Source organism: Carcharhinus amblyrhynchos, chromosome 13 (genome assembly GCF_965287045.1).
Source record: "Carcharhinus amblyrhynchos chromosome 13, sCarAmb.v2.hapA, whole genome shotgun sequence".
NCBI lineage: Eukaryota > Metazoa > Chordata > Chondrichthyes > Carcharhiniformes > Carcharhinidae > Carcharhinus > Carcharhinus amblyrhynchos.
Genome location: NC_137336.1, coordinates 75,763,175 through 75,789,106, shown reverse-complemented (window position 1 = coordinate 75,789,106; position 25,932 = coordinate 75,763,175). Strand labels below are relative to the sequence as shown.

Sequence of the window (25,932 nt, the reverse complement as noted above, 5' to 3'; positions counted from 1 at the left end):
GGATAGTCAGAGGCTTTTTCCCAGGGTGGAAGTGTCAATGACGAGGGGACACAGGTTCAAGGTGAGAGGGGGAAAGTTTAAGGGAGATGTGCGGGGGGAGTTTTTCATGCAGAGAGTGGTGGGTGCCTGGAACGTGATGCCAGAGGAGGTGGTGGAAGCAGACACGTTAGCAACATTTAAGAAGCATCTGAACGGGGAGGGAATAGAGGGATACGGACCATGTAAGGACAAAAAGTTTTAGCATCATGATTGGCACAGGTTTGGAGGGCCGAAAGACCTGTTCCTGTACTGTTCTTTGTTATTTTTTGACAATCACCAATAGTTTCACGCTCATTATTAATTCCAGACTTTTTAAAAATTCAAACTTTAACGTCTGCCATGGTGGGATTCGAACCTGGGTCCCCAGAGCATGACCCTAAGCCATCGCCCACTGTCAACATCCTGCGGGTTACCACCGACCAAAACTGAATTTAACCAGCCATGAAAATATTGTGGCAGCGATCAGGGATAAGTAACTCACCTCCTGACTCCCCCCAAAAGCCTGTTCACCACCTCCAAGGCGCAAATCCGGAGCGTGATGGAATACTCCCCACTTGCCTGGGTGGGTGCAGCTCCCAACAGCACTCGAGAAGCTCGACACCATCCAGGACAAAGCAGTCCCACTTGATTGGCACCATATTTACACGCACTCCCTCTACCACCGACGCACAGCACTACAAGATCTACTGCAGCAATTTACCTCCAACAGTACCTTCCAAATCTGCGACCTCTACAACCTAGAAGAGCAGCAGATGGGAACACCATCACTGCCTGCACGTCACCCTCCCAGTCACATCGAATTGTGACGGCCAGAAGGCAGTCATTCAGCCCATCGTGTCTGTAGTAGCTCTCCAAGTGATCATTTGGCATAGTGCCATTACCCTGCCTTTTCCCCATACCCCTACGCCTTGTTGAATTTCCCCTACTATACTCCTTATACATCTATGACTGTGTGGCCAACAAGGGAGAACATGCCCCTTTCTACATCAATGGGGATGAAGTAGAAAGGGTCGCGAGCTTCACGTTTTTAGGTGTCCAGATCACCAACAACCTGTCCTGGTCCCCCTCATGCCGACACTATAATTAAGAAAGGCCCACCAATGCCTCTACTTTCTCAGGAGACTAAGGAAATTTGACATGTCCGCTACGACTCTCACCAACGTTTACAGGTGCCCCACAGAAAGCATTCCTTCCAGTTGTACCACAGCTTGGTATGGGCTCCTGCCCTGCCCAAGACCGCAAAGAACTACAAAAGGTCACCACGCTCTGACGCCTGTTTGGGTACACTGAGGGAGAATTTAGCATGGCCAATTGCACCTTTCGGACTGTGGGAGGAAACCGGAACACCGGGGATAAACCCACACAGACACAGGGGAACCCAAGTCCCTGGATGGGGCAGCAGTGCTAACCACTGTAAACTAGCGATGCCCAGGGAATACGTGGCTGATACAAAAAACAGGAACCGCTGGAATGTCTCAGCAGATCTGACAGCATCTGCGAGGAGGGAATAGAGAGAACATTTTGAGTCTGGATGACCCTTTGTCAGTGCTTCCAGCATTTGTGATGTTTTGCCTTTACGTGATGGACGGTGCAATTGTAACCACGGGTCCCTCGCCTTTGCACCGTTCCTCCTGGTGCCGTACCTGGTGTTTCTGTCCTGGTCGCGAATCTTCTTCTCCATCTCAGCGTCGGTCAGCGTCTCCAGCAGGGGGCACCACTGGTCGGCGTCGGTAGTGTTCCGGAGAGCGCTCTCCACGATAGGCAGGGGGTTCTCACTGGAAAAACCAAATGAGGGTCGGGGAGCGGGGAGAGGCGAGGGGGGGGAGGGGAGAAGTGAGGGAAGGCAGACGGGGCGGGGGGAACATTTTCAAATGCCAGGTGAGAGAGAAAACGGCAAGACCATCAGAACCGAACACGCTCTCCCGCAACTGAAATCCAGCACGGCAGAACTCATGACTACCCCCCCCAAACCCACTACCAGAAGAGAGAGTGCAGAGAAGGTTCACCAGGATGTTGCCTGGTCTTGAGGGTTTTGGCTATGTTGAATAACCTGGGATTGTGTTCACTGGAAAGATGGAGGCTGAGGGGAGACCTGATAGAGGTTCACAAAATGATGAGAGAGGGTGGATAGTCAGAGGCTTTTTCCCAGGATGGAAGAGTCAAGGGGGCACATTTCAAGGTAAGGTGGGGGGGGGGAAGGTGTAAGGGAGATGTGTGGGGGAAGTTTTTCACGCAGAGAGTGGTGGGTGCCTGGAGTTAGAGAGCTTTCCAGCACAGTAAGGTGCCCTTCAGCCCATCTGTCTGTGCTGGCCATCAAACACTTATCTATGCTAATCCCACTTCCCGGTTCTTGGTGTGGAGCCTTGTGTGCGACAGCATTTCAATTGCTTCTCTAAGTGCCCCTTAAATGTTATGATGGTTCCGGCCTCTACAACCTTTCAGGCTAATAGGGTTCCAGATTCCCACTGCCCTCTGAGTGAAAAAGCTTTTGCTCAAATCTCTCGAAATTCCCTGCCCCTTACCTTAAATCTATGCCCCCTGGTTACTGACCCCTCTACTAAAGGGAAAAAGGTGCTTCCTATCCAACCTACGTCCCTCATAGTTTGCACACCTCAATCAGGTCCCCTGCTCGAAGGAAACTAATCCCAGCCTAACCAGCCTCTCTTCAAAGCTAGAACGCTCCAGCCCAGGCAACAACATTGGGAATCTTCTCTACACCCTCTTTCATGCAATCACCTCCTACGTATAATGTGCCAACCAGAATGGTACACAGTTCAGGCCTAACCACTGTTTTATACAATGGCTCTACTTTGTCAGAAGGCTAAGATAATTCTGCACAACTCTCATCATGTTTTACCGTAGAAAGCATCCTTTTCAGATGTATCACAGCTTGGTATGGGCTCCTGCTCTGCCCAAGACTGCAGGGAACTACAAAAGGTCGTGAACGTAGCCCAATCCAATACTCAAACCAACCTCCCATCCATTGACTCTGTCTACACTTCCCGCTGCCTCGGGAAAAGCAGCCGGCATAATCAAGGCCCTCCCACGCACCCTGGACATTCTCTCTTCCACCTTCTTCCATCGGGAAAAACAAAAGTCTGAGGTCACATACCAACCGACTAAAGAACAGCTTCTTCTCTGCTGCTGTCAGACTTTTGAATGGACCGAGCTTATATTAATTGTTATCTGCACCCTAGCTATGACTATAACACTATATTCACTTTTCCTTCAACTCTAGGCACTCTATGAACAGTATGCTTTGTATTGCATGCAAGAAACAATATTTTTCATTGTATTCCAATACACGTGACACACATAAATCAAATCAAATCTCCATCCTAACCTCACGCTCTTGTAGCTCATGCCTTGGCTAACAAAGGTAAATATCCCATATGCCTTCCTAATCTCCCTATCTGCCTATTCTGTCACCTTCAGGGATGTTTAGACATGTACCCCAAGGTCCCTCAGGACCTCTGTACTTCCCAGTGTGAGGAAGTACTTTGAGATTTCCTGACTTGTCCAGGACGGAAGGACTTGTTCCTTTCGGACTCTAAGGCCGGAATTTTACTGGCACGCCCGCCCTGGAACTGGGGAGTGGCGAGGCTCGCAGACAGGTATTCTCCTTTGACCTCAGTGGGAATCTGACAAGCCTTGGGCGGACGTGCCTGTAAAATTCCACCCTCAGACTCACAGGAGGGCGTTGTTGGCGGGGAGTTTGTTGGGGGGGGGGGGCACAGGATGAGGCCTCTGTCAGGCACCCAGAGGATGGCAAACAGCACTGCTCACATCCAGGCCCCTCACCCCACACCGTCCCCCCTACCCTCTCCCCCCGTTTGTGCTGTTGGGGCACCGGAACCCGCACACCTAACAGACCTGAACGCGTACGTTCTCTGGTGCCAGCTCAGCTGCCCGCGGATGCTGTAGGCGATGGTGGTGACGAACTCCCCGCCCAGGCCCAGCTCCGAACACAGCTTCAGTGCAAACTTCTCAGGCGAGTTGTCCCTCTCCGACATGTCCCACTCAAACTGGTCCACTAGCAGAATGTTGCCGACGTGAGTGTTGAGCTGTGGGATAAGAGAGAGAGAGGTGGCAGGGTACAGGCAGAGATAAGAAAGAGGGTTACCCGGGGATACGGGAGAGGGGGTACACTTCAAAGACCAAGCCCGCTGTGACGATTCTGTACCTTTAGGAAATGTATTTGTCACGCTCCTTGTACAGAATCTGTTTTAGCAGCTTTCTTTTCATTATCGGAACCATTCTGTCCATAACCAGCTTCCTGTGTTGTTACTGCAGCAGCATAATTGCTTCTATTTGCTAGAATGTGTGCTTTAATCTGGACTCATGCTGTTCTGTTGTTATTAGTGATTCCCCGGGATGATGCAGAGTAGGGCTTGATTAGGTTGATTGACAGGTACGGATGGCCATGTGACTGGGTGGAGCTAGGCTTGCACAGAATGTTCGAGCTTAGATGCTGCTTTTAGGTTAGGAGAGAGCAGTGCCTCTCTGAAGTCTGGAGACTGAGAGCTGCCAGAGATGAGTTTTACTTCTCTGAGGTTCTGCTGTTTGAGGATATATCCTTCTCTGGAAACTGCTATCTGGATCTCTGTCCAGAAGTGTTAAAAGGCTGGAAATTAAGTATCTCGTGCGTATTCTTGTTTTAGTGCTAACTAATTCTGAAGACGGGTGTATGTCTGTGGGGTATTGCTTTAAATTGGAACAACAGAGGTATCTAGCTGTTAAACATAGAACATAGAACATAGAACACTACAGCACAAACAGGCCCTTCGGCCCACAAGTTGCGCCGATCACATCATCACCTAAGTATTAAGTATTATACTTTGTCGTGTTCAAGTATTTGAATTGGTAAAAGTTAATTCTTTTTGTTATATTCTAACCGTGTTCTGAAATAACGTTTGTTTTGATAAAAGCTCCCTAGTGGGTCACTTAAATCATACCTGAGCAAAACACTTTATGATCACCAGTGCCAAAACCAAATGTAAAAATTGGGCTCAGGGTTAATTTCATAAAGTACCCTGGAGTTTCTGATCTGGCCCCTAACAATGCCAAACCGCAAGATTTACAGGAGAGTACATTCTCCCATTTAAAGCTCAAGGGAAAAAGTCCCCACCGGTCAAAAAAAAAGAGAACAAAGGAGCCCAACACCAACACTTCACTCACCGCATAGCCCCCACCAGTCCCTCCACCATGTCCCTCACTGGCTGTCAGGCTAATGTGGCCGTTAGGGTAGGGGTTGGGAAAAGGAGATAGAGGATGGAGGGGAGTAAAATAGTACAGGAGGGACATTTCAGCCCCACTTGCCTTGATGATGACTCTCTGGTCAGTCTGGTCCTCCAGAATACTGTCCATGGGGTACGACTCCACCTGCTGCCGAATAGCCGAGGCCACAGCCGGAACAAAGTTCAGCGGGTTCAAATCCAGGTCATCGCACAGGATCTCTGCAAACATCTCGGGCGATATCAGTTTCTCTGTGACAGATAAAGGGGGGGTTGGTGGCATAGAACATAGAACATTACAGCGCGGAACAGGCCCTTCGGCCCACAATGTTGCGCCGACCAGTCTTATTTTTTAAAAAAAAACATTGACCCACTAATCTAAACCAATCCCTTTTCGTCCATAAACCTATCCACCAATCTCTTAAACGCCCCCAAACTAGGCGCATTTACAACTGCAGCAGGCAGGGCATTCCAGTCCCTCACCACCCTCTGGGTAAAGAACCTGCCCCTGACATCCGTCCTATAACTACCCCCCCTTAATTTAAAGCCATGCCCCCTCATGCTAGCTTTCTCCATCCGAGGAAACAGGCTATCACTGTCCACCCTATCTAAACCTCTAATCATCTTATATGTTTCAATAAGATCCCCTCTTAGCCGCCTTCTTTCCAGTGAAAACAACCCCAAATCCCTCAGTCTCTCCTCATAGGACCTCCCCTGCATACCAGGCAACATCCTGGTAAACCTCCTCTGCACCCTCTCCAAAGCCTCCACATCCTTCCTGTAATGTGGGGACCAGAACTGCACACAGTACTCCAAGTGCGGCCGCACCAGAGTTGTGTACAGTTGCAACATGACGCTGCGACTCCTAAATTCAATCCCCCTACCAATAAACGCCAAGACACCGTACGCCTTCTTAACAACCTTATCTACTTGATTCCCAACTTTCAGGGATCTATGTACACATACACCTAGATCCCTCTGCTCCTCCACTCTATTCAAAGTCACTCCTATTCAAAGTGGCAGGGGGAATAGTACATATCAGGGACACAGGAGAGAGTAGTGTAGGTGTTATGTTACTGGATTAATAATCCAGGGTACGGTAGTGTAGGGGATACGTTACTGGATTAATAATACAGGGTACGGTAGTGTAAGGGTCACGTTACTGGATTAATAATCCAGGATACAGTAGTGTAGGGGATACATTACTGGATTAATAATCCAGGATACAGTAGTGTAGGGGATACGTTACTGGATTAATAATCCAGGGTACGGTAGTGTAGGAGATACGTTACTGGATGAATAATCCAGGGTACGGTAGTGTCGGGGTTACATTACTGGATTAATAATCCAGGGTACGGTAGTGTAGGGGTCACGTTACTGGATTAATAATCCAGGATACAGTAGTGTAGGGGATACATTACTGGATGAATAATCCAGGGTACGGTAGTGTAGGGGATACGTTACTGGATTAATAATCCAGGGTACGGTAGTGTAGGGGATATGTTACTGGATTAATAATCCAGGGTACGGTAGTGTAGGGGTCACGTTACTGGATTAATAATCCAGGGTACGGTAGTGTAGGGGTTATGTTACTGGATTAATAATCCAGGGTACGGTAGTGTAGGGGTTATGTTACTGGATTAATAATCCAGGGTACGGTAGTGTAGGGGATATGTTACTGGATTAATAATCCAGGGTACGGTAGTGTAGGGGATACGTTACTGGATTAATAATCCAGGGTACGGTAGTGTAGGGGATACGTTACTGGATTAATAATCCAGGGTACGGTAGTGTAGGGGATACGTTACTGGATTAATAATCCAGGGTACGGTAGTGTAGGGGTTATGTTACTGGATTAATAATCCAGGGTACGGTAGTGTAGGGGTTATGTTACTGGATTAATAATCCAGGGTACGGTAGTGTAGGGGTCACGTTACTGGATTAATAATCCAGGGTACGGTAGTGTAGGGGTCACGTTACTGGATTAATAATCCAGGGTACGGTGGTGTAGGGGTCACATTACTGGATGAATAATCCAGGGTACGGTAGTGTAGGGGTTACGTTACTGGATTAATAATCCAGGGTATGGTAGTGTAGGGGTTATGTTACAGGATTAATAATCCAGGGTACGGTAGTGTAGGGGTTATGTTACTGGATTAATAATCCAGGGTATGGTAGTGTAGGGGTTATGTTACAGGATTAATAATCCAGGGTACGGTAGTGTAGGGGTCACGTTACAGGATTAATAATCCAGGGTATGGTAGTGTAGGGGTTATGTTACAGGATTAATAATCCAGGGTACGGTAGTGTAGGGGTTATGTTACTGGATTAATAATCCAGGGTACGGTAGTGTAGGGGTTATGTTACTGGATTAATAATCCAGGGTACGGTAGTGTAGGGGTTATGTTACAGGATTAATAATCCAGGGTACGGTAGTGTAGGGGTCATGTTACTGGATTAATAATCCAGGGTACGGTAGTGTAGGGGTTACGTTACTGGATTAATAATCCAGGGTATGGTAGTGTAGGGGTTACGTTACTGGATTAATAATCCAGGATTCAGTAGTGTAGGGGTCACGTTACTGGATTAATAATCCAGGATACATTAGTGTAGGGGTTATGTTACTGGATTAATAATCCAGGGTACGGTAGTGTAGGGGTCACGTTACTGGATTAATAATCCAGGGTACGGTAGTGTAGGGGTTACGTTACTGGATCAATAATCCAGGGTACGGTAGTGTAAGGGATACATTACTGGATTAATAATCCAGGGTATGGTAGTGTAGAGGTTACGTTACTGGATTAATAATCCAGGGTACGGTAGTATAGGGGTTATGTTACTGGATTAATAATCCAGGGTACAGTAGTGTAGGGGTTATGTTACTGGATTAATAATCTAGGGTATGGCAGTGTAGGGGTTACGTTACTTGATTAATAATCCAGGGTACAGTAGTGTGGGGGTTACGTTTTTGGATTAATAATCCAGGGTACGGTAGTGTAGGGGTTACGTCACTGGATTAATAATCCAGGGTACGGTAGTGTATGGGTTATGTTACAGGATTAATAATCCAGGGTATGGTAGTGTAGGGGTCATGTTACTGGATTAATAATCCAGGGTACGGTAGTGTATGGGTTACGTTACTGGATTAATAATCCAGGGTGCGGTAGTGTAGGGGTTACGTCACTGGATTAATAATCCAGGGTACGGTAGTGTAGGGGATATGTTACTGGATTAATAATCCAGGGTACGGTAGTGTAGGGGTTACGTTACTCGATTAATAATCCAGGGTACGGTAGTGTAGGGGTTACGTTACTGGATTAATAATCCAGGGTACGATAGTGTAGGGGTTATGTTACTGGATTAATAATCCAGGGTACGGTAGTGTAGGGGTTACGTTACTGGATTAATAATCCAGGGTACGATAGTGTAGGGGTTATGTTACTGGATTAATAATCCAGGGTACGGTAGTGTAGGGGTTACGTCACTGGATTAATAATCCAGGGTACGGTAGTGTAGGGGTTACGTTACTGGATTAATAATCCAGGGTACGGTAGTGTAGGGGTTACGTCACTGGATTAATAATCCAGGGTATGGTAGTGTAGGGGTCACGTTACTGGATTAATAATCCAGGGTACGGTAGTGTAGGGGATACGTTACTGGATTAATAATCCAGGGTACGGTAGTGTAGGGGATACGTTACTGGATTAATAATCCAGGGTGCGGTAGTGTAGGGGTTATGTTACTGGATTAATAATCCAGGGTACGGTAGTGTAGGGGTTATGTTACTGGATTAATAATCCAGGGTACGGTAGTGTAGGGGATACGTTACTGGATTAATAATCCAGGGTGCGGTAGTGTAGGGGTTATGTTACTGGATTAATAATCCAGGGTACGGTAGTGTAGGGGTCACGTTACTGGATTAATAATCCAGGGTACGGTAGTGTAGGGGTCACGTTACTGGATTAATAATCCAGGGTACGGTAGTGTAGGGGTTACGTTACTGGATTAATAATCCAGGGTACGGTCGTGTATGGGTCACGTTAATGGATTAATAATCCAGGGTACGGTAGTGTAGGGGTTACGTTACTGGATTAATAATCCAGGGTACGGTAGTGTAGGGGATACGTTACTGGATTAATAATCCAGGGTACGGTAGTGTATGGGTTATGTTACTGGATTAATAATCCAGGGTACGGTAGTGTATGGGTTATGTTACTGGATTAATAATCCAGGGTACGGTAGTGTAGGGGTCACGTTAATGGATTAATAATCCAGGGTACGGTAGTGTAGGGGATACGTTACTGGATTAATAATCCAGGGTACGGTCATGTATGGGTCACGTTAATGGATTAATAATCCAGGGTACGGTAGTGTATGGGTTATGTTACTGGATTAATAATCCAGGGCACGGTAGTGTAGGGGTTATGTTACTGGATTAATAATCCAGGGTACGGTAGTGTAGGGGTTATGTTACTGGATTAATAATCCAGGATACAGTAGTGTAGGGGTTACGTTACTGGATTAATAATCCAGGGTACGGTAGTGTAGGGGTCACGTTACTGGATTAATAATCCAGGATACAGTAGTGTAGGGGTCACGTTACTGGATTAATAATCCAGGATACAGTAGTGTAGGGGTCACATTACTGGATTAATTATCCAGGGTACGGTAGTGTAGGGGTTATGTTACTGGATTAATAATCCAGGGTACGGTAGTGTAGGGGTCACGTTACTGGATTAATAATCCAGGGTACGGTAGTGTAGGGGTTACGTTACTGGATTAATAATCCAGGGTACGGTAGTGTAGGGGTCACGTTACTGGATTAATAATCCAGGGTACGGTAGTGTAGGGGTTACGTTACTGGATTAATAATCCAGGGTACGGTAGTGTAGGGGTCACGTTACTGGATTAATAATCCAGGGTACATTAGTGTAGGGGTTATGTTACTGGATTAATAATCCAGGGTACGGTAGTGTAGGGATCACGTTACTGGATTAATATTCCAGGGTACGGTAGTGTAGGTGTTACGTTACTGGATTAATAATCCAGGGTACGGTAGTGTAAGGGATACATTACTGGATTAATAATCCAGGGTACGGTAGTGTAGAGGTTACGTTACTGGATTAATAATCCAGGGTACGGTAGTATAGGGGTTATGTTACTGGATTAATAATCCAGGGTACAGTAGTGTAGGGGTTATGTTACTGGATTAATAATCTAGGGTATGGCAGTGTAGGGGTTACGTTACTTGATTAATAATCCAGGGTACAGTAGTGTGGGGGTTACGTTTTTGGATTAATAATCCAGGGTACGGTAGTGTAGGGGTTACGTCACTGGATTAATAATCCAGGGTACGGTAGTGTATGGGTTATGTTACTGGATTAATAATCCAGGGTGCGGTAGTGTAGGGGTCACGTTACTGGATTAATAATCCAGGGTACGGTAGTGTAGGGGTTACGTCACTGGATTAATAATCCAGGGTACGGTAGTGTATGGGTTATGTTACTGGATTAATAATCCAGGGTACGGTAGTGTAGGGGTCACGTTAATGGATTAATAATCCAGGGTACGGTAGTGTAGGGGTCACGTTACTGGATTAATAATCCAGGGTACGGTAGTGTAGGGGTCACGTTACTGGATTAATAATCCAGGGTATGGTAGTGTAGGTGTTACGTTACTGGATTAATAATCCAGGGTACGGTAGTGTAGGGGTCACGTTACTGGATTAATAATCCAGGGTACGGTAGTGTAGGGGTTACGTCACTGGATTAATAATCCAGGGTACGGTAGTGTATGGGTTATGTTACTGGATTAATAATCCAGGGTACGGTAGTGTAGGGGTCACGTTAATGGATTAATAATCCAGGGTACGGTAGTGTAGGGGTCACGTTACTGGATTAATAATCCAGGGTACGGTAGTGTAGGGGTCACGTTAATGGATTAATAATCCAGGGTACGGTAGTGTAGGGGTCACGTTACTGGATTAATAATCCAGGGTACGGTAGTGTAGGGGTCACGTTACTGGATTAATAATCCAGGGTACGGTAGTGTAGGGGTCACGTTACTGGATTAATAATCCAGGGTACGGTAGTGTAGGGGTCACGTTACTGGATTAATAATCCAGGGTACGGTAGTGTAGGGGTTACGTTACTGGATTAATAATCCAGGGTACGGTAGTGTAGGGGTCACGTTACTGGATTAATAATCCAGGGTACGGTAGTGTAGGGGTTATGTTACAGGATTAATAATACAGGGTATGGTAGTGTAGGGGTTACGTTAATGGATTAATAATCCAGGGTACGGTAGTGTATGGGTTATGTTACTGGATTAATAATCCAGGGTACGGTCGTGTATGGGTCACGTTAATGGATTAATAATCCAGGGTACGGTAGTGTATGGGTTATGTTACTGGATTAATAATCCAGGGTACGGTAGTGTATGGGTTATGTTACTGGATTAATAATCCAGGGTACGGTAGTGTAGGGGTCACGTTAATGGATTAATAATCCAGGGTACGGTAGTGTAGGGGATACGTTACTGGATTAATAATCCAGGGTACGGTAGTGTATGGGTTATGTTACTGGATTAATAATCCAGGGTACGGTAGTGTAGGGGTCACGTTAATGGATTAATAATCCAGGGTACGGTAGTATAGGGGTTATGTTACAGGATTAATAATCCAGGGTACGGTAGTGTATGGGTTATGTTACTGGATTAATAATCCAGGGTACGGTAGTGTAGGGGTCACGTTAATGGATTAATAATCCAGGGTACGGTAGTGTATGGGTTACGTTACTGGATTAATAATCCAGGGTACGGTAGTGTAGGGGATACGTTACTGGATTAATAATCCAGGGTACGGTAGTGTAGGGGATACGTTACTGGATTAATAATCCAGGGTACGGTAGTGTAGGGGTTACGTTACTGGATTAATAATCCAGGGTACGGTAGTGTAGGGGTTATGTTACAGGATTAATAATACAGGGTATGGTAGTGTAGGGGTTACGTTAATGGATTAATAATCCAGGGTACGGTAGTGTATGGGTTATGTTACTGGATTAATAATCCAGGGTACGGTCGTGTATGGGTCACGTTAATGGATTAATAATCCAGGGTACGGTAGTGTATGGGTTATGTTACTGGATTAATAATCCAGGGTACGGTAGTGTATGGGTTATGTTACTGGATTAATAATCCAGGGTACGGTAGTGTAGGGGTCACGTTAATGGATTAATAATCCAGGGTACGGTAGTGTAGGGGATACGTTACTGGATTAATAATCCAGGGTACGGTAGTGTATGGGTTATGTTACTGGATTAATAATCCAGGGTACGGTAGTGTAGGGGTCACGTTAATGGATTAATAATCCAGGGTACGGTAGTATAGGGGTTATGTTACTGGATTAATAATCCAGGGTACGGTAGTGTAGGGGTCACGTTAATGGATTAATAATCCAGGGTACGGTAGTGTAGGGGATACGTTACTGGATTAATAATCCAGGGTACGGTCGTGTATGGGTCACGTTAATGGATTAATAATCCAGGGTACGGTAGTGTATGGGTTATGTTACTGGATTAATAATCCAGGGTACGGTAGTGTATGGGTTATGTTACTGGATTAATAATCCAGGGTACGGTAGTGTAGGGGTTATGTTACTGGATTAATAATCCAGGGTACGGTAGTGTAGGGGTTATGTTACTGGATTAATAATCCAGGATACAGTAGTGTAGGGGTTACGTTACTGGATTAATAATCCAGGGTACGGTAGTGTAGGGGTCACGTTAATGGATTAATAATCCAGGGTACGGTAGTGTAGGGGTTATGTTACTGGATTAATAATCCAGGATACAGTAGTGTAGGGGTCACGTTACTGGATTAATAAGCCAGGGTACGGTAGTGTAGGGGTCACGTTACTGGATTAATAATCCAGGGTACGGTAGTGTAGGGGTCACGTTACTGGATTAATAATCCAGGGTACGGTAGTGTAGGGGTCACGTTACTGGATTAATAATCCAGGGTACGGTAGTGTAGGGGTCACGTTACTGGATTAATAATCCAGGGTACGGTAGTGTAGGGGTTACGTTACTGGATTAATAATCCAGGGTACGGTAGTGTAGGGGATACGTTACTGGATTAATAATCCAGGGTACGGTAGTGTAGGGGTCACGTTAATGGATTAATAATCCAGGGTACGGTAGTGTAGGGGTTATGTTACTGGATTAATAATCCAGGGTGCGGTAGTGTAGGGGTCACGTTACTGGATTAATAATCCAGGGTACGGTAGTGTAGGGGTCACGTTACTGGATTAATAATCCAGGGTACGGTAGTGTAGGGGTCACGTTACTGGATTAATAATCCAGGGTACGGTAGTGTAGGGGTCACGTTACTGGATTAATAATCCAGGGTACGGTAGTGTAGGGGATACGTTACTGGATTAATAATCCAGGGTACGGTAGTGTAGGGGATACGTTACTGGATTAATAATCCAGGGTACGGTAGTGTAGGGGTTATGTTACTGGATTAATAATCCAGGGTACGGTAGTGTAGGGGTCACGTTACTGGATTAATAATCCAGGGTACGGTAGTGTAGGGGATACGTTACTGGATTAATAATCCAGGGTACGGTAGTGTAGGGGTCACGTTAATGGATTAATAATCCAGGGTACGGTAGTGTAGGGGATATGTTACTGGATTAATAATCCAGGGTACGGTAGTGTAGGGGATATGTTACTGGATTAATAATCCAGGGTGCGGTAGTGTAGGGGTTACGTTACTGGATTAATAATCCAGGGTACGGTAGTGTAGGGGTCACGTTACTGGATTAATAATCCAGGGTACGGTAGTGTATGGGTTACGTTACTGGATTAATAATCCAGGGTACGGTAGTGTATGGGTTACGTTACTGGATTAATAATCCAGGGTACGGTAGTGTAGGGGTTATGTTACTGCATTAATAATCCAGGGTACAGTAGTGAAATGATTATGCTCCAGGAACCACAGAATCTCAACAATGCAAAAGGAAGCCATTTGGCCCATTTGCACGACTCTCTGGAGAGCATTTTACCCAGGCCCATCCCCCCTGTCCTGTCCCTGTAACTACATCCATTTATCACAGTGAATCCACCTAATCTAAATATCTTTGGACACTAAGGGACAGTTTAACATGGCCAATCCACCTAACCTGCACATCTTTGGACACGAAGGGTCAATTTATCATGGCCAATCCACTTAATCTGCACGCTTTTGGACTGTGGGAGGAAACCGGAGCACCTGGAGAAAACCCACGCAGACACTGGGAGAACGTGCAGATTCCACACAAACAGCTGGAATCGAACCTGGGTCCCTCCCGCTGTGATGCAGCAGTGCTAACCCGTGTGTTGTTGCTGAAATAACTATCAGCAATCGGGCACTAGTTCCTTTCCCCGCTGCCGAGTCGAACCTGTCCCATTACCGTTCATGTTCCAGGTGAAAGTATCTCGGAGTTTCTGCCCATCGATTTCCATGTCCAGTCGGATGGGGACCAGGAGTTCGGGCTGGGCTGCGTTTTCATGAATAACGGCTGGATCATGGTCATCAAAACTGCAGAAACGGAATTGAGAGATTTTATTTATCACTTATTCCTTTCACTGGGGTCTGGGTGTCGCTGGCCAGGCCTGCATTCATTGCCCGTCTGTATTTGCCCCTTGGGAAGGTGGTGGTGAGCTGCCACCTTGAACCACAGCAGTCTACGTTTTTTAAAAATTCATTCAAGGGAGGCGATGGCCCAGTGGTATTATCGCTAGACTATTCATCCAGAAACTCGGCTAATGTTCTGGGGGACACGGGTTCGAATCCCACCATGGCAAAGGGTGGAATTTGAATTCAATACCAAAAAAAACCGGAATTAAGAATCTACGATGACCATGAAACTGTTATCCATGATCGAAGAAACCCATTTGGCTCACTAATGTGCTTTGGGAAGGAAATCTGCCACCCTTACCTGGTCTGGCCCACACGTGAGTCCAGAGCCACAGCAATTGTTTTTCCTGCCCAAGTCTGTCATCTCACACTCATCCAGATTGCATTTGCCATTGACCAGTCCGTATATATCCTCTTGTAATCTAATGCTATCTTCTTGGCTTATCCTCGATCCTCTTCACTATTTACCACCCTACCAATTTTGTTATCATCTGCGAACTTACTGATCAACCTTCCTACATTTAATCTGAATCATTTGTCACGGTCGATTTAGCTCAGCTGGCTGGACAGCTGGTTTGTGATGCAGAGTCACACCAACAGCGTGGTGCTCTCCACATCAAAGGGGAGAACAGCCTCTGACCATCTGGGACTATGATGACTTTGCCTTTACTTGTAAAACAATTTAGGATTTTCCTTAGTTCTACATGCCCTGTCAGGTCCAACTGTTCTCTCCTAATTTCCTCCTTAAGTTCTGTCTGACACATTCTCTTATCCTCCAGAGCTTCTGCTGTTTTGAGCCCTCAATATGAGCCATAATCCTCTTCATTAAATGCTGCACATCCCTCGATATCCAGAATTCATTGGATTTGTTGGTCCCACCCTTTGTAACATGTTGGCCCTGTACTCTCCCTATTTCCTTCTTGACAGCGAGCCAGTGTTCCATCACAGACTCACCTAATGTGTCTGCTCCTGTACACTCTGGCCAATTCATACCTAATCTTCTTAAAATCAGCCTTCCCCCAGTTTAGAACTTTGATTTCCGGTCCATCCTTGTCCTTTTCCATAACAATCTTGAATCTGACTGAGTTATGATCACTGTCTACAGAATGCTCCCCCACTGTACTTCACCATTTACCCAGCTTCCTTACCTAAAATTAAGTCCAGGACACCTCCTTTCTTGTAGGACTTTATACAGACTGGGCGCCTTTTAAGAATTCTATTCTCTCTTAACCTTTAACACTATGACTAATGTTGGGGAAGTTGAAATCCCCTACTATCATTATCCTATTACTTTTACATTTCTCTGACATTTGTCCACATATCTACTCTTCTATTTCTCTCGGACTGTTATAGGACATTCCCAGCAATGTGTTCGCTCTCTTTTGGTTTATAGGTTCTACCCATATGGTGTCATCAGGAGACCCTTCTGGGGTGAGCCTCCTTACTGCTAGAACTGACTTCCTGATCAAAACTGCAATATCCCCTTCTCTTTTACCTCCTTGCCTGTCTCACCTGAAGACCCTATATCCTGGAATATTATAGGACTGTAGAATCCCTATAGTGTAGAAGAAGCTATTCGGCCATCGAGTCTGCACAGACTCTCTGACAGAGTGTCTCACCTCGGCCCTCTCCCCTACCCTATCCCTGTAATCCTACACATTTATCATGGCCAATCCAACTAACCTGCACATCTTTGAACACTAAGAGACAATTTAGCATGGCCAATCTGCTTAACCTGCACATTATTGGACACTAAGGAACAATTTAGCATGGCCAATCTGCTTAACCTGCACATTATTGGACACTAAGGGACAATTTAGCATGGTCAATCCACCTAACCTGCACATCTTTGGACACTAAGAGACAATCTAGCATGGCCAATCTGCTTAACCTGCACATTATTGGACACTAAGGAACAATTTAGCATGGTCAATCCCCCCTAACCTGCACATCTTTGTTCACTAAGGGGCAATTTAGCCAGACTCCAAATGATGCAATCTTGCCAAACTCCACAGAACCATAGAAAAGTTACAGCACATAAGGAGGCCATTCAGCCCATCTCGTCCATGCCAGCCCGAAGACACCCAGGTGTTCTTCCCAATTCCTCCTTTTTGCACCCAACCCATAGCCCTGAAGCTTACAACACTTAAGGTGCAGATCCAAGTACTTTTTCAAAGGGTTTCTGCCTCCATCACCAACTCAGGCAACGAATTCCAGACACCAACACCCTCTGCGTAAAAAAAAAAGTTCTTCCTCATGTCCCCTCTACGCTTACTGCCACCTATCCTCAATCTGTGTCCCTTGGTTCTGGAATTCTCCCTCAAGGGAAACAACTTTATCGTGTCCACTTTATCTCTTCCCCTCATAATGTTGTACACCTCTCACTTGCTGTCTTCTTTGTTTGTGCTTCTCCCCCCTGCTGAACCTTCTCGAGTGTTGCTGGGAGCCGCACACATCCAGGCATGGAGAGAGTATTCCATCACACTCCTGACTTGTGTCCTTGTAGATGGTGGACAGGCTTTGGGAGGGAGTCAGGAGGTGAGTTACTCTCTGCAGGATTCCCAGCCTCTGACCTGCTCTGGGAGCCACTGTGTTTATATGGCTGGGTCCCAGTTCAGTTTCTGGTCAGTGGATGTTAATACTGGGAGAGGGAATTTAGTGATGATAATGCCATTCAGTGTCAACGGGAGATGGTTAGATTCTCTCTCTTGTAGGTGATAGTCATGCTCTGGCATTTGTGTGGTGTGAATGTTACTTGCCAAGCCTGGATATTGTCCAGGTAACCCCCCCCCCCCCCCCCCCCCCCGCCCCCCAGTCTGGCCTTGTTGATCTCATTGGCTGGGTTATCATTGCGCAGGGCAAAGACACAGATATGAGAACATAAGAACATAAGGACATAAGAAATAGGAGCAGGAGTAGGCCATCTAGCCCTTCGAGCCTGCCCCGCCATTCAATAAGATCATGGCTGATCTGTCGTGGCTCAGTTCCACTTTCCCGCCCTCTCCCCATAACCCTTAATCCCCTCTCTTATCAAAAACCCATCAACCCGCTTCTTAAAAATATTTAGCGAGGCAGCCTCCACCACTTCAACGGGCAGAGAATTCCAGAGATTCACCACCCTTTGAGTGAAGAAGTTCCTCCTCAACTCCGTTCTAAACCGCACCCCTTTATCTTGAGGCTGTGCCCCCTAGTCCTACTGTCTTTTCTGAGCGGGAAGAGCCTCTCCACCTCTATCCTATCCATCCCATTCATCATCTTATACGTCTCAATGAGATCTCCCCTCATTCTTCTAAACTCTAACGAGTACAAGCCTAGTTTATTCAGCCTCTCCTCATAGCTCAACCCCCTCAACTCCGGTATCAGCCTAGTAAACCTCCTCTGCACTCCCTCCAAGGCCAAAATATCCTTGCGCAGGTGCGGCGACCAAAACTGCACACAGTACTCCAGCTGCGGCCTCACCAATGCCCTATACAGCTGCAGCAAGACCTCCCTACTTTTATATTCAATCCCCCTCGCTATGAAGGCCAGCATCCCATTCGCCTTCCTGACCACCTGCTGCACCAGCCCCAGTCAGCCTCATGACTGCCCCCTGACACAATGTATGGTCATGTGCCAACATCCGCCCTCACCTCTGCCTTTGTACTTACAAAATGCACCCATCCCATTACATATTGGGCACCTGTCCACTTACATGTGAGTCAGCCCCCACCCTCCCAGGATGGCTCAGTGGTATCATCGCTAGATTATTAATCCAGAAACTCAGCTAATGTTGTGGGGACCCGGGTTCGAACCCCGCCACGGCAAGATGGTGGAATTTAAATTCAACTTAAAAAAATCTGGAACGAAGAATCTACTGATGACCATGGGTAGTCAGAAGCTCTTTCCCATGATGGGAGAGTTAATTACTAGGGGGCACAGGTTTAAGGTGTGGGGGAACGAGGATTAAAGAAGGTGTACGAGGCAGATTTTTTTTACACAGAGAGTAGTGGCTGCCTGGAGGAGAGAGTGGAAGCAGATACAACAGTGACTTTTCAAGGGTGTCTGGACAAATAGGTGAATAGGATGGAACTAAAGGGATATGGTCCCCGGAAGGGTAGGGGGGTCAGTGCAGGCTTGGAGGGGCTGAAGGGCCTGGTCTTGTTCTCTAATTTTCTTTGTTGTTTTGTTCTTTGAAAGCATTGTCCATTATCAGAAAAACCCATCTGGTTCACTGATGTCCTTTAGGGAAGGAAATCTGCCGTCCTTACCCGGTCTGGCCTACATGGTGATACAGTAAAAAGTCTGACAACACCAGGTTTTAGTCCAACCTATTTATTTGATAATATACTCACTAGCTTTCGGGTTAGCCCCTTTGTGAATGGAGAGTTCTGGCCTCAGACAGAGCATATAAAGCACAGACAGTTTAGAGATTACTGATTAAAATGCGAATCCTTACACCTAACCTGCTGTTCAAGACCTGAAGTGGCTGACAATGTGAGTGGAAGGAGCACTGATCACAGTTTAAAGAGATGTGTATTGTCTCCAGACAGTACAGTAAGTGAGGTTTTGCAAACCCAGGCAAGTCACGGGGGTTACAGATAGTGCGACATGAACCCAAGATCCCTGTTGAGACCGTCCTCATGTGTGCGGAACTTGGCTATCAGTCTCTGATCAGCGACTCTGCGCTGTCGTGTGTTGTGAAGGCCGCCTTGGAGAATGCTTACCCGAAGGTCAGAGGCTGAATGCCCGTGACCACTGAAGTGTTCGCCAACAGGAAGGGAACAGTCTTGCCTGGTGACTGTCGAGCGATGTTCATTCATCCGTTGTCGTAGTGTCTGCATGGTCTCCCCAATGTACCATGCTTCGGGACATCCTTTCTTGCAACGTATCAGGTAGACAATGTTGGCCGAGTTGCAAGAGTATTTACCGTGTACCTGGTGGATGGTATTCTCACGTGTGATGATGGTATCCATGTCGATGATCCGGCATGTCTTGCAGAGGTTGCTGTGACAGGGTTGGGTTCATGTCGCACTATCTGTAACCCCCGTGACTTGCCTGGGTTTGCAAAACCTCACTTACTGTACTGTCTGGAGACAATACACATCTCTTTAAACTGTGATCAGTGCTCCTTCCACTCACATTATCAGCCACTTCAGGTCTTGAACAGCAGGTTAGGTGTAAGGATTCGCATTTTAATCAGTAATCTCTAAACTGTCTGTGCTTTATATGCTCTGTCTGAGGCCAGAACTCTCCATTCACCTGACGAAGGGGCTAACCCCGAAAGCTTGTGAGTCTATTATCAAATAAATAGGTTGGACTAAAACCTGGTGTTGTCAGACTTTTTACTGTGTTTACGCCAGTCCAACGCCGGCATACCCACATCATGACTACATGGTGACTCCAGAGACACGGCAATGTGGGGGACTCTCAGCTGGGGATGGGCGATAAATGGTGACCCACGTCCCAGGAATGATTTAAAGACAAACCTACCCACCTCTTGCATAACTGCTGTTTTCCCCTCGCTCCCTCTTTGTGACCCCCTCCCCGCTACTCCCCGAGGCAGCTTGACTCACCACAGAGGGAAGACCCTCTTCTTGTCTCGTCCCATTCGGTTCCGGTTGATGGATGTTGAGCAGGGCACTGCGTCCAGGTGGTGGGAGCTGTTAGGCAGGGTGGGGACCCACTGGTTACTCCGCTTTGACTTTGGTTCCCTGCAGAGGAAAGAGGGAGAAAGAATGAGGGTGTGTGAGAGGGAGGGCGAGGCAGAGTGGAGGGCGAGGCAGAGTGGGGGGGCGAGGCAGAGCGGGGGGGCGAGGCAGAGCGGGGGGCGAGGCAGAGCGGGGGGCGAGGCAGAGCGGGGGGCGAGGCAGAGCGGGGGGCGAGGCAGAGCGAGGCAGAGCGGGGGGGCGAGGCAGAGCGGGGGGGCGAGGCAGAGCGGGGGGGCGAGGCAGAGCGGGGGGGCGAGGCAGAGCGGGGGGGCGAGGCAGAGCGGGGGGGCGAGGCAGAGCGGGGGGGCGAGGCAGAGCGGGGGGCGAGGCAGAGCGGGGGGGCGAGGCAGAGCGGGGGGGCGAGGCAGAGCGGGGGGGCGAGGCAGAGCGGGGGGGCGAGGCAGAGCGGGGGGGCGAGGCAGAGCGGGGGGGCGAGGCAGAGCGGGGGGCGAGGCAGAGCGGGGGGGCGAGGCAGAGCGGGGGGGCGAGGCAGAGCGGAGGGCGAGGCAGAGCGGGGGGCGAGGCAGAGCGGGGGGCGAGGCAGAGCGGGGGGCGAGGCAGAGCGGGGGGCGAGGCAGAGTTGGGGGCGAGGCAGAGTTGGGGGCGAGGCAGAGCGGGGGGCGAGGCAGAGCGGGGGGCGAGGCAGAGCGGGGGGCGAGGCAGAGGTGGGGGCGAGGCAGAGCGGGGGGCGAGGCAGAGCGAGGGTGAGGCAGAGCGGGGGGCGAGGCAGAGCGGGGGGCGAGGCAGAGCGGGGGGGCGAGGCAGAGCGGGGGGGCGAGGCAGAGGTGGGGGCGAGGCAGAGGTGGGGGCGAGGCAGAGGTGGGGGCGAGGCAGAGCGGGGGGCGAGGCAGAGCGGGGGGCGAGGCAGAGCGGGGGGCGAGGCAGAGCGGGGGGCGAGGCAGAGCGGGGGGCGAGGCAGAGCGGGGGGCGAGGCAGAGCGGGGGGCGAGGCAGAGCGGGGGGCGAGGCAGAGCGGGGGGCGAGGCAGAGCGAGGGTGAGGCAGAGCGGGGGGGCGAGGCAGAGCGGGGGGGCGAGGCAGAGCGGGGGGGGCGAGGCAGAGCGGGGGGGCGAGGCAGAGCGGGGGGGCGAGGCAGAGCGGGGGGGCGAGGCAGAGCGGGGGGGCGAGGCAGAGCGGGGGGGCGAGGCAGAGCGGGGGGGCGAGGCAGAGCGGGGGGGCGAGGCAGAGCGGGGGGGCGAGGCAGAGCGGGGGGGCGAGGCAGAGCGGGGGGGCGAGGCAGAGCGGGGGGCGAGGCAGAGCGGGGGGGGCGAGGCAGAGCGGGGGGGCGAGGCAGAGCGGGGGGGCGAGGCAGAGCGGGGGGGCGAGGCAGAGCGGGGGGCGAGGCAGAGCGGAGGGCGAGGCAGAGCGGAGGGCGAGGCAGAGCGGAGGGCGAGGCAGAGCGGGGGGCGAGGCAGAGCGGGGGGCGAGGCAGAGTGAGGGCAAGGCAGAGCGGGGGGCGAGGCAGAGCGAGGGCGAGGCAGAATGGGGGAGAGGCAGAATGGGGGCGAGGCAGAGCGGGGGAGTGAGGCAGAGCGGGGGGCGAGGCAGAATGGGGGGCGAGGCAGAGTTGGGGGCGAGGCAGAGTTGGGGGCGAGGCAGAGTTGGGGGCGAGGCAGAGCGGGGGCGAGGCAGAGTTGGGGGCGAGGCAGAGCGGGGGCGAGGCAGAGCGGGGGGCGAGGCAGAGCGGGGAGTGAGGCAGAGTGAGGGTGAGAGAGAGCAAGCAAGAGCGAGGCAGACAGATAGAGAGACAGAGCCAGAAAGAAACAGAGCGCGAGAAAGAGAGAGCGAGAAAGAGAGAGCGAGAAAGAGAGAGCGAGGAAGAGAGAGCGAGAAAGAGAGAGCGAGGAAGAGAGAGCGAGGAAGAGAGAGCGAGGAAGAGAGAGCGAGGAAGAGAGAGCGAGGAAGAGAGAGCGAGGAAGAGAGAGCGAGGAAGAGAGAGCGAGGAAGAGAGAGCGAGGAAGAGAGAGCGAGGAAGAGAGAGAGAGGAAGAGAGAGCGAGAAAGAGAGAGCGAGGAAGAGAGAGCGAGGAAGAGAGAGCGAGGAAGAGAGAGCGAGAAAGAGAGAGCGAGGAAGAGAGAGCGAGGAAGAGAGAGCGAGGAAGAGAGAGCGAGAAAGAGAGAGCGAGGAAGAGAGAGCGAGACAAACAGACAGAGCCAGAGAGACAGACAGAGAGGGACAGAGAGAGAGGGACAGAGAGAGAGGGACAGAGAGAGAGGGACAGAGAGAGAGGGACAGAGAGAGAGACATACAGGCCGAACTGGCAACGATTCACTGAACGTGTGAGGTTGTCCGTTTTGTCAGGAAGAACAAAGAAGAGTTGAACAGAGGGAGTCTCAGAGATATACAGCATGGAAACAGGCCCTTCAGCCCAACTCATCAACGCCAACCTGATTTCCGAAACCAAATTCGTCCCATTTAAGACCACAAGACATAGGAGCAGAATGAGGCCATTTGGCCCATCGAATCTGCTCCCCCATTCAATCATGGCTGATATTATTCTCATCCCCATTCTCCTGCCTTTTCCCCATAAACCCTGATCCCATTATTAATCAGGAACCTATCTATCTCTGTCTTAAAGACATTCAATGACCCAGCCTCCTCTGTGGCAAAGACTTCCACAGATTCCCCACTCTCTGGCTGAAGAAATTCCTCCTCATCTCTGTTTTAAATGATCACCCTTTTAGCCTGGAGTTTGACTCTCTCCTACTAGTGGAAAATCCTCTCCACGTCCACTCTATCCAGTGTCTCAGTATTCTGTAAGTTTCAATAAGAACTCCCCTCATCCTTCTAAACTCCAATGAGTACAGATTCAGAGTCCTCAATCACTCCTCATATGATAAGCTCTTCATTCCTGGGATCATTCTTGTGAACCTCCTGTGGGCCCCCTCCAAGACCGGCACATCCTTCTTGAGGTATGGGGCCCAAAACTGCTCACGATATTCCATTTGCCTGCATTTGGCCCACATCCCACTAAACCTTTCCCATCCATGCACCAAATGTCTTTTAAATATTTAAGTGTACCCACCTCCTCCTCTGGCAGCTCATTCTCTGAATGAAAAAGTTGCCCCTCAGATCCCTTTCCTCTCTCACCTTGAACCTACGCCCTCTAGTTTTGGACTGCTGTATCTTGGGTAAAAGGTCTTGTCTATTTACCTTTCCTATGCCCCGCGTGATCTTATAAAGGTCACCCCCCTCATCCTCCTATCCTCCAGGGAAAAATGTCCCAGCCTATCCTTAGAATTCAAACCTTCCAGTCCCGGTAATGTTCTTGTAAATCTGTTTTGCACCCTTTTCAGTTTAATAACATCCTTCCTATAGCAGGGTGACCAGAGAGAGAGAGAGAGATAGCAGTATGGATGGATCTGGGTGTCCCTGTACATGAATCTCAGCTTCATACGCCCTGAGAGATTTATACATCTCAATGGGGTCATACCAAATTTGTTCAAACTCCAGGCAACATTTAACAATATATAATTAATTAATTTGTGGAACATGGACTATTACTATTACTTACGTGGCGAAAAACTGCAGCAGGCGACGGTGCAGAGGGACCTCGGGGTCCTTGTGCATGAGTCGCAAAAACCCAGCCTGCAGGTGCAGCAGGTGGTCAGGAAGGCGAATGGGATGCTGGCCTTCATAGTGAGGGGGATTGAATATAAAAGTAGGGAGGTCTTGCTGCAGCTGTATAGGGCATTGGTGAGGCCGCAGCTGGAGTACTGTGTGCAGTTTTGGGCGCCGCACCTGCGCAAGGATATTTTGGCCCTGGAGGGAGTGCAGAGGAGGTTTACTAGGCTGATACCGGAGTTGAGGGGATTGAGCTATGAGGAGAGGCTGAATAAACTAGGCTTGTACTCGTTAGAGTTTAGAAGAATGAGGGGAGATCTCATTGAGACGTATAAGATGATGAATGGGATGGATAGGATAGAGGTGGAGAGGCTCTTCCCGCTCAAAAAAGACACTAGGACTAGGGGGCACAGCCTCAAGATAAAGGGGAGGCGGTTTAGAACGGAGTTGAGGAGGAACTTCTTCACTCAAAGGGTGGTGAATCTCTGGAATTCTCTGCCCGTTGAAGTGGTGGAGGCTGCCTCGCTAAATACTTTTAAGAAGCGGGTTGATGGGTTCTTGATGAGAGAGGGGATTAAGGGTTATGGGGAGAGGGCGGGAAAGTAGAACTGAGCCACAACAGATCAGCCATGATCTTATTGAATGGCGGGGCAGGCTCGAAGGGCTAGATGGCCTACTCCTGCTCCTATTTCTTATGTTCTTATGGCTGGTCAGGACTTATTGCCCACCTCGTCACCCTTGAGAAGGTGGTGGTGGTGAGCTGCCTTCTTGAATCACTTGAACCGTTAGGGAGGGAATTCCAGGATTTTGACCCAGCGACTGCGAAGGAATGGCGATATATTTTCAAGATGTGGAGATGCCGGCGTTGGACTGGGGTAGACACAGTAGGAAGTCTCACAACACCAGGTTAAAGTCCAACAGGTTTATTTGATAGTAAACCCACAAGCTTTCGGAAACGGTGTTCCTTCATCAGGTGTGTGGAAGGTTCTGATCAGAGAAAGGCGTATAAAGTCACACACGGTTTACAGAATACTGATTACTAATCAGTTTCCGGAAGCTTGTGGGATTACTATCAAATAAACTGGTGGGACTTAAACCGTGAGACTTCTTATGATATATTTTCAATTCGGGATAGTGAGTGACTTGGAGGGGAATTTGCAGGTGGTGGATTTCCCATTTATCTGCTGCCCTTGTCCTTTTAGATGGAAGTGGTGGTGGGTTTGGAAGGTGCTGCCTAAGGATCTTTGGTGAGTTGCTGCAGTGCACCTTGTCGATAGTACACACTGCTGCTACTGAGTGTCGGTGCTGGAGGGAGTGAATGTTTGTAGATGTGGTGCCAATGAAGTGTTGCCAAGCTTTTTGAGTGTTGTTGGAGCTGCACACATCACACTCCTGACTTGTACCTTGTAAATGGTGGGTAGGCTTTGTGGAGTCTAGAGGTGCGTTAGTAACCACAGGATTCCTAGCCTCTTTCCTGCTGTGGTAGCCACTGTGTTTATGTGATGAGTCCAGTTGAGTTTCTGGTCAATGATAACCCCATGGATGTTGACAGCAACATAGGCCATTTCCAGCTCACCCCCTCAGGGCAACACTCTCACCCAAGAAGGAAGTGTGGAGCCAACCCAGATAACATCCTGGTGTCTTTCCTCTTTAACTGCAATCACACTAACAGGGAGGGATAGTCAGAGGTCAGGGGCGGGGTGGGGATTTGCTCCTCCCAAATTGGAACACA

At 48.9% G+C, this 25,932-nt stretch overlaps 1 protein-coding gene across 2 annotated transcripts in view; it reads right to left on the bottom strand.

The window, feature by feature from the left end:
- Positions 1-1,270: 1,270 nt before the first annotated feature.
- Positions 1,271-25,932, bottom strand: part of LOC145351991 (SWI/SNF-related matrix-associated actin-dependent regulator of chromatin subfamily B member 1-like) — a 41,019-nt gene continuing 16,357 nt past the window's right edge. Inside the window, exons 4-8 of one of the 2 annotated variants that reach the window (XM_080201846.1) lie at positions 20,504-20,641; positions 14,725-14,852; positions 5,359-5,525; positions 3,913-4,103; positions 1,271-1,814 (exon numbers count right to left, since the gene is read on the bottom strand). In XM_080201846.1, coding sequence (XP_080057972.1) covers positions 1,286-1,814; positions 3,913-4,103; positions 5,359-5,525; positions 14,725-14,852; positions 20,504-20,641 — 1,153 coding nt within the window. In that variant the 3' untranslated portion in view covers positions 1,271-1,285. The remainder of the gene's footprint in view (positions 1,815-3,912; positions 4,104-5,358; positions 5,526-14,724; positions 14,853-20,503; positions 20,642-25,932) is intronic. The other variant, XM_080201845.1, reaches the window with a different exon arrangement.